General features: G+C 39.9%; 1 protein-coding gene across 1 annotated transcript in view; it reads left to right on the top strand.

Moving 5' to 3' along the window:
- LOC306661376 (voltage-dependent L-type calcium channel subunit alpha-1C-like) overlaps positions 1–14,347 on the top strand; it is a 448,729-nt gene extending 434,382 nt beyond the window's left edge. The window contains exons 5-7 of the mRNA XM_079140354.1: positions 12,686–12,852; positions 13,415–13,542; positions 14,214–14,347. Of these exons, the coding sequence (XP_078996480.1) occupies positions 12,686–12,761 (76 nt within the window). The 3' untranslated portion in view covers positions 12,762–12,852; positions 13,415–13,542; positions 14,214–14,347. The remainder of the gene's footprint in view (positions 1–12,685; positions 12,853–13,414; positions 13,543–14,213) is intronic.
- Positions 14,348–14,831: the final 484 nt, after the last annotated feature.

The following is a 14,831-nucleotide window of genomic DNA, read 5'->3' as shown; positions in this document are numbered from 1 at the left end:
AAAACTATAAGGAAAATGTACTTTTGAGTTGAGACTCCTATATGCAGTCCAGTCAGTATTCAAGTAGCAATACAAAATCAACATTTCCGAAAATATAAATACCTCAGAAGTTTACTCTCTTGCATAAGCCTGCCTCATGGCAATTATACAAGGATGTACATTCACAGAATGAACAATAATCTAGAAAGAGAATGAGCAGAATCAAGATATGAGCTGTAACATTTATAGTTATGACTTATAAACATAGAAATCGTAACATTTATATGAAGATTTTTGCAGTGCTGGAGAATGCGCCAAGAAAATTGATAAAGGGAAATGTTCAAAATCTTAATTACAACTTGGAGTAAATTTCCATAATATCTCAACAAGTTAGGAATGAGATACTAGAAAATTGAGAACCATGAAACCATGCCAGGATTCTTCTCTGGTATTAGAAGTAGATACTGTGTGACTCTTTATACAACTAAGGGGAAAGTGTGTACAAACATATATAATAAATATTGAAAGGTCAAAAACTAGAAAAATGGTACATTCCAAGCCACAAATGGAAAAAATGGACAAAGAAAACCTTAGCAATTTATGAAAAGGAAAGACGGGCAAAAGTACCAAAAAATAAAGTAAAATGTGGAAATTGAAAAAATAAAATAAGAAGGCCAAACAAAGACAATAAGAATAAGGACATTAATGATTACTAAAAATTAAATGAGTTAAATTTCTCCATAAAAGAGCAATACTCTACTATTCACTTTAAGAAATCAACCAGTGCCTTGGGAGGCTGAGGAAGGAGGATCACAAGTTCAAAGCCAGCCTCAGCAACTTAGTGAGGCCCTAAAGCAATTTACAGACAACCTGTCTCAAAGTATAAAAAAGGGAAAAGGGCTGGGAATGTGGCTCACTGGTTAAGGGCTCCTGGGTTCATCCCCAGTACAAAAAACGGAAAATGAAGAAAAAGAAATTCTAGCTGTAGCCTATTTCTGAGAGAGACAGTAAAACAAAATGATCTAAAGAGGATGAACATAAAGGGATGGAGGAGGGATGCAAAGCAGTGTTCAAAGTGCTGGTGGGATAACAGCAGTACCAGAACAAACAGAATCCCAGGGGAAAGGTATGGTACAAAAGGGGGTCATTTGGCATTGATAAAGGAATGATCCACCAAGGTTGTTCCACCATATGATATTCACAAAAACTACAGGAGTCTAAGCTCAGGGTTAACAAATACGAGGCATAGGAGAGACCTGGAGTCATGGCCTTGGACGCCTGGTTCCTTAGTGACTAACTCTATTGGGGATAATTTGCTACTTCTTGCAAGCTGGAAGCAGTGGCTATTCATATTTCATCCCTGAACTTTGGAGTCTGTGGAGGCAGAATGTGCCTCTCCCCTCAGGGAACCCACATCAGAAAAGATGCCACCTGCCCAGTCTACCTCCAGCACATCTTCTCTTTCTTTCCTGATTCCCAGAGAGGATACTGGGAGGAGGACTTATCCAGAGAGGTATGAACTGAGTTTATTTTCTTGAAGGAGAAAATAAGTACACACACACACACACACACACACACACACACAGAGTGAGAGCTGAATGCTGGTCACAGAAAGTGACAGATCAGACAGGTCAAAGTAGAAGAAGGGTAAAGAAAAGCCAAATAATGCAGTTAACAGATTAGTAAATTCTACTATTTAAATGGTGAAATAAACACCTTTATAAACACCTAGAAATATTCACAAAAATTAGCCATAACTTGTCACAAAGCAGAATTTAACAAATGCTAAAATTTCTCTGACTTCAATATAGAAAATTAGAATTTAACCCTAAAAGCAATAGCCCCTCTGAAACCTCTCCATTAAAATATTTAATTTATTCTTCTAAATAACTCAAAATTGAAACTACAGCTACATAGCAATCATTGGTAGTGTTGTATTCAATATATGAGATGACCCCTGGATACCAATGGAAAATTCAGAATGTAGACTTTATTCATTTTAAAAATTAAACTGATAGATGCCAAAAGAAAAGTGAAAAAATAGGAAGACTGCATTCATAAAATAAAAGCATAAATCACTGAAATATGAAATGAAAATAGATTTTATCAATAAACACTAAAGTTGAATTGCAACACCCAATAAGTAAGACCTTTATCAAACCCAGATTTTTGTAAAAAGACACAACAATATCAGGCATACAAAAAGCAACATAATTATGGACACAGAAGTGATTTTTAAAATAAGAGAGTTTTATGCTTTTTAAAAGGGCACCTCAGAGGTGATCAGCTACTTGAAGATGCTGAACATCTTTCCAGCCACTAACTGGTAGAAACTCATTAAAGCAGACCATGAACACAAACTTGGTACCTTTTATGAGAAGTGAATGGCCACAGAAGTTACTCCTGCCCTCTGAGAAGAGGATGGAAGGGTTATGTGTTTTGATTCAGTGGCAGGAGTGACAAGGAGGTTTCCCTCTGAAGCACAGCTATGCGCACCTCCAACTGGGTAAGGCCCATTCCTGTTACAGACCAAGGGGAACTGGAGGAAAACAAGTGCTGCTCTATTCAGGGTTGCACGGTGTTGAATGTTCTCCATTTGGTTATTGTGAGAAAGAATCTTCCTGGTTGGGCTGATACTACTATATTTCATCACCTGGGACTCAAAAAAGCTAGCAAAACCCACAGATTTTCAAATATCTCTAAAGCATATGAGATCCACCAGTTTGTGTGTGTGTATGTGTGTGTAAACCCGTGTTAGTTAGATTCATCACTTTGCCAAAATACCAGAGACAATTCACTTAAAAAGAGAAAAAGGGGTTGGGTTGTAGTTCAGTGGTACAGTGCTTGCCTAGCATGTGTGCATACTGGGTTCAAGCCTCAGCATCACATAAAAATAAATAAATAAAATAAAGGTTAAAATATGGGAAAAAGAAGGTTAAATATGGCCTGGGTTTTCGGGGATTTCCATCCAGGGTTATTTGATGCCATTTCTTTGAGCCTGTGGTGATGCAGAACATCATGATAGGAAGCTCATGGTGGAACAGAGTTGCTCACCTCGAGGTTCCAGGAAGCAAAGAAAGTGAGGAAGGGAACATGTTTCCAATATCTGCTTCAAGTGTATTTCCCCAAGGACTTAACTTCCTTCCACTAGTCCCTACCTCCTCAAGGTTCCACCACCTCCCAAAAGAGACACAGACCTGGGACCAAATCTTCAACACGTGTGCCCTCTGGGGACATCCCTGACCTGAACTATACCAAAGACCTCAACAAAGAATGTCAGAAACCTGGAACCAAAGTGTCCACAATTCAGCCTCTTGCTACTCCACCTGTGCTGCAACACAGACACTACATGTCATCCTAAAGAATCAGGATGCTAAGAAAATTAAGCAAGAGGCCAAGAATATGCTAGACTCTGGGTCAAAAAAATAAAGGTCATCAAGAGAAATTCTAGGAACAGATTTACCAAATGATAGAAGCCATATTCTCTGAGACAGTCTGACTCTGAGTTTGAGTCCAATAAAAAAACAAAATTTTCTAAAAGTAATTAATAAGATTAGACCTTAAAAAGGGGGAATGGATATTATGAGCAAGTTTATGTCAATATATTTGAAAATCTAAGTAAAGTCAATGCTTTTATATAGGAAAATATGAATTACAAAAGCTGCTAAGAAAAAACATTTTGAAACAATACCTGATAAATGTATTAATCAGAGAAAATGAAACTTTAGAAAATGAAATAGTCATTTAAAAAGTTTACCATGAATAAAACATCTTTCTGGACTGTCACAGATTCAATATAGATTTGACATAAGCATAGCCATCTCATATAACATGTAGGTTGGCATCACTGCTACATTGAAATGCTCTAAATAAATAAATAAATAGTATTAATAACAATAGAAATTGAAAGGGTAGTCAAAAATTTAACCTTCAAAGGAGGCCAAGCTTCAATATTTTTATTTGTGATTTCTAACAAACTTTAAAAGAATAGAATGTTCCTATATTATAAAAACTTTTCAGGACTAGAAACAGGTGGGGAACCTCCACACTCATTCCATAATATGAACATAAGGAGAAAAGAAACAAGAAGTTATAAAATTGAAAATATGAATGGAGCTGGGGAGGTAGCTCAGTGATAGAGTACAAGCCCAGAAGGAGTGCATCCCTGGGTTCAATCCACAGAACAGGAAGAAGACAAGAGGAGAGAAAATGTGTTGACATAACTGCCATTGGTTGAAAACAACAGGCTAATCCAAGTAGAAAAACCAAGCAAATCAATTAAAAATCTCTATAACAATGAATAGGATTAGTTAGGTGGGAAATGAATGAAGAGAAACAATTGCTATCTTGTAATGAAATAACTAATTAGTAATTATCATGGATAAGATCCTATGCTATCTCCCTTTGTAAAACATATTGCAAGTTTTATCCAGTGCAATAAATAGAATAAACTGAAGGGTAAGACTGAGAGCAGAAACAAAAAATTCAAAAAACTTGCCTGTGTAAAATGTACAAGAGAAACTACAGATAATTTGTTATAACTAGAAAGAAAGTTCAGCAAATCTGTATATAAATCACATATTCTTTTTTTTCATTTTAATTGAAAATCATAAATTTACATAGGGCAATATTGTTTGATTCATTCTGTTATTTTTTCCCTTCCCCCCTGCCCCTCCCACCCCTCTTTTCCCTCTATACAGTCCTTCCTTTCTCCATTTTTACCACCCACCTTATCCTTAACCCTAAACCTAACCCTAACCCTAACGCTAAACCCTCATACCCCGCTTATATGTCCTCATCCGCTTATCAGCGAGATCATTCGTCCTTTAGTTTTTTGAGATTGGCTTATCTCACTTAGCATGATATCCTCCAATTTCATCCATTTGCCTGCAAATGCCATGATTTTATCATTCTTCATGGTGGAGTAATATTCCATTGTATATATATGCCACAGTTTCTTTATCCATTCATCAACTGAAGGGCATCTAGGTTGGTTCCACAATCTGGCTATAGTGATTTGAGCAGCTATGAACATTGATGTGGCTGTATCTCTGTAGTATGCTGATTTTAAGTCCTTTGGGTATAGGCCAAGGAGTGGCATAGCTGGGTCAAATGGTGGTCCCATTCCAAGCTTTCTGAGGAATCTCCACACTGCTTTCCAGAGTGGCTGAACTAATTTGCAACCCCACCAGCAAGGTATGAGTGTACCTTTTTCCCCACATCCTTGCCAACACCTATTGTTTGCTTGTGTTCTTGATAATTGCCATTCTAATTGGGGTGAGATGAAATCTTAGGGTAGTTTTGATTTGCATTTCTCTTATTACTAGAGATGTTGAACATTTTTTCCTATATCTGTTGATTGCTTGTACATCTTCCTCTGTGAAGTGTCTGTTCATTTCCTTAGCCCATTTATTGATTGGATTGTTTGTATTCTTGGTGTAGAGATTTTTGAGTTCTTTATAGATTCTGGAAATTAGTGCTCTATCTGAAGTATGAGTGGCAAAGATATTCTCCCACTCTGTAGGCTCTCTGTTCACGTTACTGATAGTTTCCTTTGCTGAGAGAAAGCTTTGTAGTTTGAATCTATTCCAGTGGTTGATTCTAGCTTTTATTTCTTGTGCTATGGGAGTCCTGTTAAGGAAGTCTGATCCTAAGCCAACAAGTTGAAGGTTTGGACCTATTTTTTCTTCTATATCTGCAGGGTCTCTGGTGTGATTCCGAGGTCCTTGATCCATTTTGAGTTGAGTTTTGTGCAGGGTGAGAGATAGGGATTTAGTTTCATTCTGTTGCATATGGATTTCCATTTTTCCCAGCACCATTTGTTGAAGAGGCTATCTTTACTCCATTGCATACTTTTGGCCCCTTTGTCTAGTATGAGAAAATTGTATTTATTTGGGTTTGTGTCCATGTCCTCTATTCTGTAGCATTGAACTACCTGTCTATTTTGGTACCAATACCATACCGTTTTTGTTACTATTGCTTTGTAATAGAGTTGAAGTTCTGGTATTGTGATACCCCCTGCTTTGCTCTTTCTACTGAGGATTGCTTTAGCTATTCTGGGTTTCTTATTCTTCCAGATGAATTTCATAATTGCTTGCTCTATTTCTGTAAGGTACATCATTGGGATTTTAATTGGAATTGCATTGAATCTATATAGCACTTTTGGTAGTATGGCCATTTTGACAATATTAATTCTGCCTATCCAAGAACATGGGAGATCTTTCCATCTCCTAAGGTTTTCTTTAATTTCTTTCTTTAGTGTTCTGTAGTTCTCATTGTAGAGGTCTTTCACCTCTTTTGTGAGATTGATTCCCAAGTATTTTTTTTTTGATGCTATTGTGAATGGAGTAGTTTTCCTAATTTGTCTTTGTGAAGATTCATCACTTATGTATAAGAATGCATTGGATTTATGAGCATTGATCTTGTAACCTGCTACTTTACTGAATTCACTTATGAGTTCTAAGAGTTTTCTGGTGGAATTTTCAGGTTCCTCTAAATATATAATCATGTCATCAGCGAACAGGGATCGTTTGAGTTCCTCTTTTCCAGTTCGTATCCCTTTAATTTCTTTGGTTTGTCTAATTGCACTGGCTAGAGTCTCAAGAACGATATTGAATAGAAGTGGTGAAAGAGGGCATCCCTGCCTTGTTCCAGTTTTTAGGGGGAATGCTTTCAGTTTTTCACCATTTAGAATGATATTGGCCATGGGCTTAGCGTAGATGTCCTTTACAATGTTAAGGAATGTTCCCACTACCCCAATTTTCTCTAGTTTTTTGGCATGAAGGGATGGTCTATTTTATCAAATGCTTTTTCTGCATCTATTGAAATAATCATGTGATTCTTAACTTTTAGTCTGTTGATATGGTGAATGACATTTATTCATTTCTGGATGTTGAACCAACCTTCCATCCCTGGGATAAAACCCACTTGATCGTGGTGCACTATCTTTTTAATATATTTTTGTATGCGATTTGCTAAAATTTTGTTGAGAATTTTTGCATCGATGTCCATTAAGGACATTGGTCTGAAATTTTCTTTCCTTGATGTGTCTCTGTCTGGTTTAGGTATCAGGGAGATATTGGCTTCATAGAATGAGTTTGGGAGGGTTCCCTCCTCTTCTATTTTATGGAATACTTTGAGGAGTATTGGAATGAGCTCTTCTTTAAAGGTTTTGTAGAACTAGGCTGAAAACCCATCTGGTCCCGGACTTTTGTTTGTTGGTAGGCTTTTGATGACCTCTTCTATTTCGTTGCTTGAAATTGATGTCCTCCTGGTTCAGTTTAGGTAATTCATATGTCTCTAGAATCTTGTTGATGTCTTCGAGGTTTTCTGTTCTGTTGGAGTATAGGTTTTCAAAATAGGTTCTAATTATGTTTTCTATTTCACTTGTGTCTGTTGTGCCATTTCCTTGTTCATTACGAATTTTAGTAATTTCAGTGTTCTCCCTCTTTCTCTTTTTTAGTGTGGCTAAGGGTTTATCAATTTTGTTTATTTTTTCAAAGAACCAACTATTTATTTTGTTAATTTTTCCAATTGTTCCTTTTGTTTCAATTTTGTTGATTTCGGCTCTGATTTTAACTACTTCCTGTCTTCTACTACTTTTGGTGTTGGTCTGCTCTTCTTTTTCTGTGGCTTTGAGCTGTAGTGTTAAGTCGTTTTCTTGTTGATTTCTACTTCTTTTGTTGAATGCGCCCCATGAAATAAATCTTCCTCTAAGTACTGCTTTCATCGTGTCCCAGAGATTTTGATATGATGTGTCTTTGTTCTCATTTACTTCTAAGAATTTTTTTCTTTCTCTCCTGATGTCTTCTGTTATCCATTCATCATATAATAGTGTATTATTTAATATCCAAGTATTGGAGAAGTTTCTGTTTTTTATTCTGTCATTTATTTCTAATTTCAATCCATTATGATCTGATAGAGTACACGGTAGTATCTCTGTCTTCTTGTATTTGCTAACAGTTGCTTTGTGGCATAAGACATGGTCTATTTTAGAGAAGGATCCATGTGTTGCTGAGAAGAAAGTGTATTCGTTCTTTGTTGGATGGTATATTCTATATAAGTTGGTTAAGTCTAAATTGTTGATTGTGTTATTGAGATCTATGGTTTCTTTATTCAATTTTTGTTTGGACGATCTATCCAGCGGTGAGAGAGGTTTGTTAAAATCGCCTAGTATTTTTGTGTTGTGGTCTATTTGTTATCTGGAATTGAGAAGTATTTGTTTGGTGTATATGATGAGCCAATGTTTGGGACATCGATATTTATGATTGTTATGTCTTGCTGATTTATGCTTCCCTGAAGCAGTATGTAATGTCCTTCTTTATTCCTTCTGACTACTTTTGGCTTGAAGTCCACATTGTCTGAAATGAGGATGGATACTCCAGCTTTTTTGCTGTGTCCATGTGCATGGTATGTTTTTTCCCATCCTTTCACCTTTAGTCTATGGGTATCTCTTTCTATGAGATGAGTCTCTTGCAGGCAGCAAATTGTTGGATTTTTCTTTTTAATCCAATCTGCCAGTCTACGTCTTTTGATTGATGAGTTGAGGCCATTAACATTCAGGGTTATTATTGTGATATGATTTGTATTCCCAGTCATTTGACTCATTTTTGTTTTCTGACATGATTTGGTTTCCCCTTTATTTGGCTATTCCTTTAGGCTAGTTCCTCCCGTTGCTGATTTGCATTGTTGTTTTTCATCTCTACCTCATGGAATATTTTGCTGAGAATGTTCTGCAATGCTGGCTTTCTTTTTGTAAATTCCTTTAGCTTTTGTTTATCATGGAAGGATCTTATTTCATCGTCAAATCTGAAAGTATGTTTTGCTGGGTATAAGATTCTTGGTTGGCATCCGTTTTCTTTCAGGCCTTGGTAAATGTTGTTCCAGGCCCTTCTAGCTTTTAGGGTCTGGATTGAAAAAATCTGCTGATATTCTTATTGGTTTCCCCCTGAGTGTAATTTGATTCTTTTCTCTCGTGGCCTTTAAAATTCTGTCCTTATTTTGTATGTTAGGTATTTTCATAATAATGTGCCTTGGTGTGGGTCTGTTGCAATTTTGTATATTTGGAGTCCTATAAGCCTCTTGTACTTGGTTTTCCATTTCATTCTTCAGATTTGGGAAATTTTTTGATATTATTTCATTGAATAGATTGTTCATTCCTTTGGTTTGTTTCTCTAAGCCTTCCTCAATCCCAATAATTCTTAAATTTGGCCTTTTCATGATATCCCATAATTCTGGTAGATTCTGTTCATGATTTCTTACCATCTTTTCTGTTTGGTCAACTTTGTTTTCAAGGTTAAATATTTTGTCTTCAATATCTGAGGTTCTGTCTTCCAGGTGTTCTATCCTATTGGTTATGCTTTCTATGGAGTTTTTAACTTGGTTTATTGTTTCCTTCATTTCACGGATTTCTGTTTGGTTTTTCTTCAATATCTCTAACTCTTTACTGAAATGATCTCTTGCTTCCTGTATTTGCTCCTTTAACTGTTGATTGGTGCAATCATTTAATGCCTGCATTTGCTCTTTCATCTCCTTGTTTGCTTCCCTGATTGTTTTAATTATGTACATTCTGAACTCCCTTTCTGACATTTCTTCTGCTGTGCTGTCACTGGGTTTTATTGATATAGTATCTAGGTTTGTTTGGGACATTTTCTTCCCTTGTTTTCTCATATTGGTCAGATGTCAGTAGGACTTTGTGATATTGCAGAATTCTTCTATTGGCTTATAGTGTCCTGTAGATTTCCAGTGTCTCAACTTCCTGCCTTCAGTAGCCTGAAGTCTTGGAGTAACTTGATAATGCAGTGCTTCCAAGGAAAGCTGCCCCTAGCCTGCTACTGTTTCCAGGACTTGGAGCTGGCTCTGTGTGGAAAGGTTCTCACTGGGGGGCCTGCTCCGAGAAGCTAGCCTGGAAAGGCACTTCCCGCCGGAGGGGGCCAGGCTGCGGGCTGCTTGGGGAAGTCCCTGGCTGCCCTGTCCTGGTCTCTGAAGCAACCTGTGGGCAGGAACTTGCCGCCTTGGTTCAGGGACTTGAAGCTTGGTTCTTTGCAGAAAGGATCTCACTGGGGGGCCTGCTCCGAGATGCTGGAGAATCTGGCCCTGTGGGTGGAGCCCACCGCCGAAGTGCACAGAGCTGCCTGGGGAAGACTCTAGCTGCCCTGCCCTACTCTAATAAGCCACCCGAATCCGGGCCTGCCACCCGGGCAGCACTTCACCGGGTGTGGGAGACTCACCCCGTGGCTCTGTTTTAGTCCGAGTCTCTCACTGCCTCCCCTTCTTGAATCCTGGGTTCTGGAGTGACTGGAGATGCAGTCACCCTCTAGTTCGCCATCTTGGATCACCCCATGGAAAAAGTCTGCGGGGGGGTGGGGGGGGGCGCCGGGGGGCAGGTCCGCCTGGAGAGGTCTCTGGCTGCCTTGCCCTGGTCCCAAAGGCTGCTTGCGGGCTGGAGGTCACCGCTGGCTTGGGGACTTGTACCTGGCTCTGTGTAGAAAGGCTCTTACTGGGCGGTCTACTCCGAGAAGCTAGCCTGGAAAGGCGCTTCCCACCGGAGGGGGCCGGGCTGCGGGCTGCTTGGGGAAGTCCCTGGCTGCCCTGTCCTGGTCCCTGAAGCAACCTGTGGGCAGGAACTCGCCGCCCTGGTTCAGGGACTTGAAGCTTGGATCTGTGCAAAAAGGCTCTCACTGGGGGGTCTTTTCCGAGATGCTGGAGAATCTGGCCCTGTGGGAGGAGCCCACCGCCGGAGTGCGCAGAGCTGCCTGGGGAAGACTCTAGCTGCTCTGCCCTACTCTAATAAGCCACCTGAATTCGGGCCTGCCACCCGGGTAGGACTTCAGGGTGGGGGAGACTCACCCCGTGGCTCTGTTTTAGTCCGAGTCTCTCAATGCCTCCCCTTCTTGAATCCTGGGTTCTGGAGCGACTGGAGATGCAGTCACCCTGTAGCCCACCATCTTGGATCCATAAATCACATATTCTACACTATAGCAAACCAATAAAATTTTTAAAGCATACCACTTTTTTAAATTAGTCTTACTATATTGCTCAGGTTAGCATCAAAATCCAAGGATTATGTGATTATCCTGCTTCAAACTCCCAAGTGGCTGGGACTGTTCACTTATAATGCCATGCCAGGCAAACTACCATTTTAACTATGCAACAAAAGGTAGAAGGTACATAGAAATAATGTAAAAAAAATGTATGTGGGGAAACCATAAAATTTTACTAAAGACATTAAATAAAGACTACATAAATGGATGCCCTGTTGATGGTTGAAAGAATTTGTATCCTAAAAATATCAAGATTTTTCCATGTAAATTTTAATGCAGTTTCATCAAGATTCTCAATAAAACTATTCCTAGAACTTGATGAAGCAATCCTAATGTGTCTAAGGAATAGAAAAGGAAAGTGAACAATAAAGAAAAAGGAAGAAAAACAAACTGGAACTCACTTCCCCTGAGAGGGCAAGACTCACTATCAACTATAATAATTATGACAATGTGGTTACCAATACTCCTAGGCAAGTAAACCTACATAATAGAATGAAAAGTCTAGCACAAGACCCACACATCTAGGAAGCAGAATTTGTCAGAAGGTCTCTTTCAAATCAGTAGGTAAGTAACATGAAGAAAATTTGTTATCTCTGCAGAAAAAGATGAAAGCATAGTCCTATCCACAACACAATAAAATTCAGATTCATGCAATATTGTGAAAAAGGAAACTTAAGATGCTTGAGGAGGAGAAAATCTTGATGCATAGAACAGGAAAGAATTTATTAAATGAGATGCAAAGAGCATAAAACATAGCACAAAAATTATAAATTTGACCAGACTAAAGTCAAACACTAAGATTTATCAAAATATACCATAAAAAAAACCTAGAGACAAGCCCCAGGCTGGAGGAAGATACTTCCAATGCATATGAAAAACAAAGGATCTTGATAAAAACCATCTACAGGAGCCAATAAATGAACAGGAAGACAATTCATGAAGCAAAAAGCAAAAACATGAAGTACAATTCAACATAAGGGAAAAACTTCTCAACCCACTGACCATGTTAAAACTAAACAAAAACAGCAATGAAATATCATTTCAACCCATCATGTGGACAACACTCTTTAAAATTCACTAAACACTAAGTTTTGATGCATCTGAGGGGAATGACATTGCTCCTACATGGATGAGAGGGGTCTGAACTGGACAACACTTGGAGAACATGAGCCACCTAGTAAAAATGAAAGAAGAGTCATCTGGCAATTCCACCTCTTGGGCAGATATCCCAGATGTGGACGTGCCTGGTCATCACAGTGTTCATTGTAATAGAAAAAAAATTTAATTGAAAAATAATTGAAAGACCTAGATGTCCCTCAAGAGCACGGTGATTTTTGTTAATGGCAGATTCATGAAATGTACTCCTGTATAGCAGTTAAAATAAACTAGAGCTGAAATATATCCAAATGGTTAAATCTCAAAGCATTGCATGGATTACAAAACAGCAAGTTTGCAGAGAGGGTACCATTTGTTACTCCTTTGTATAAATCTTTAAAACTTTCAAAATGATGCTGAATGTTTTCATATTTATGTCTGAGCACTCAGGGAGTGATAAATACCAAATTTGTTTTACTAGTTCCTTTGGGGGAAGGATGCCAAAAGAGTTTCAGTTGCATGTGTGAGATTGGCTACATGGGTGCTGGGGCCTCTCATCTCTCCTCCAGGTGTGCCACGGGGGAGGCCTGGCAGGACATCAATGCTGGCCTGCATGCCAGGCAAGAAGTGTGCCCCAGAATCTGAGCCCAGTAACAGCACAGAAGGAGAGGCGCCCTGTGGCAGCAGCTTCGCAGTCTTCTACTTCATCAGCTTCTACATGCTCTGTGCCTTCTTGGTAAGGTGCGGGGACTTGCTGGCCACAGGGAACTAGGACAGTTTCAGGGCAGACAAAGATCTTGACTGCAGCTCACTGTCAGCTGTCAAGAAACTGACTTAGGGAGACTGAGTCAGTGGTAATGTCCAGCCACACTGAGAGAAGAGCAGCAAGGCTGGGCCAGGGCACACTCAGCCATCCTCTTTCTTGTCCACATCCCCAGAGGACAAAGGGGATGTGTTGAGGCTCAGCAGAAACTTACACATTTGGCACCTTGCTGAGGAGTGAGAGAAAGGTGGCAGATAAAGCCGCCCTCTGTCCTGGGCAGCCCTTCATGGCACCTTGGTACAAGGGATACTGTCCAGCCCACATGTAGGGTTCACCCACACAATGCTCAGGGCAGTGGAGTCATGCTCATATGCAAGAGACCCAAGTTCTTGGAGCCAGTATTTTAAATGCTGACATATTGCTGGTATTTAGGAATGTTGGCTTCTGCCATGCCTGGGCTAAACTGTGGGTTCAAGTTGCAAGTGTGCAAGAAAGTTCTTGTGGAGTTCCTCATGGTACCAACTGTTCCCTGCAGATCATCAACCTCTTTGTAGCTGTCATCATGGACAACTTTGACTACCTGACAAGGGACTGGTCAATCCTTGGTCCCCACCACCTGGATGAATTTAAGAGAATCTGGGCCGAGTATGATCCTGAGGCCAAGTAAGTTGCCACAGGGAAATATTGACTCCCTGAGCTGAAAGGGGCATGTGTGACCATACCTGTGGAAGAGGTCATGATAGGTCAGCATCGGGTGGATCAGAGGGAAACACTGAGCTGTAGGTGCCAGACCACAGGATAAAGGGTCGAGAGCCTGCAAGAGGAGACCAAAACCATTTGACTAGGTTGAGAATTTGTCAGTGGAATGGAAGTACATGACAGCCCAGCATCAGGAATAACTAGTAAATACTCACTTTAGGATATTTAGAGCCAAGACAACCTTGACTCTATCCTGACTTAGGTCTAAGATACCCTCATCTGTTGATCATCTTTGATTGACATCCCATAAATTCCTCTTGGTCAGATGGTTAGTGTGTTGAAGCAGTAAGTACATATTGAGAATTTAATTGCAGTACTAAAATCCCTTCCACCTGGAACATAGCACTGACAGAAAATTGGCCATTAAAATCTGAACAGGTGCATATTGGTTTTGATACTGTTTTTGAAATTTTACCTTGTGATTCTAAGGTCTGCCCTATTTGACCAGCAGGGCCACCCTACGGAGAGTACCCTCTGTAGGTGGATGACTCCCACCTCCCTGGTACATGAATCCTGGGCTGCAGACAGAAATTGTGGCCCTGAAGTTCCCGCCCCTCCTCTCCTTCCTCCTGCAGGGGTCGCATCAAACACCTAGATGTGGTGACCCTTCTCCGGCGTATTCAGCCCCCACTGGGGTTTGGGAAGCTGTGTCCTCACCGTGTAGCCTGCAAAGCAAGAGAAGATCTAGGTTCTGGGTCGTGGGAGAAAGAGAAACTATGGGGGACAAGATGCCTGTTTACTTTGTGACGTTAGTCAGGCCAGAGATCCGTAAGGGAATAAAGATAGTAATGTATGTGCCTAAAGAAATGAGCCTGAGCAGATCATCTTGTAAGTATCCATCCAGATCTAAGTTCTCAGATTCAGTAAAGAACAACAGGGTGAAGCCTCATGTCCTACTGAGCCCTGAGCCCTGTCTGAATAAAGGACTTGCTCCACCCAGCAGGCTGTAGCACCCTGGTCTCCTACAGAACTTCCAGCTTGGGGTAATGGGTAAGGAGATCTTTCCCAGGAGCCAGGGGCCAATAGAGGCCAGGCCTTGGTTTTAGGGATCTGCAAAGCCCTAATATTGTAAGTCAAATTACTCAAACACTCACGAGGAGAGGCTCTGTCACTTTTACTAGATTTCTAAGTCAGTCTATGAAATAAGGTAAGACAAAAATGCTAAATTCTGTCAGACACACCTCCCATTTGAC

The sequence above is a fragment of the Sciurus vulgaris genome, assembly GCF_902686455.1.
Source record: "Sciurus vulgaris genome assembly, chromosome: 5".
In the NCBI taxonomy this organism is placed as follows: Eukaryota; Metazoa; Chordata; class Mammalia; order Rodentia; family Sciuridae; genus Sciurus; species Sciurus vulgaris.
Note: the sequence above shows the minus strand (reverse complement) of the source record. Positions and strands in the feature narration are given on the sequence as shown.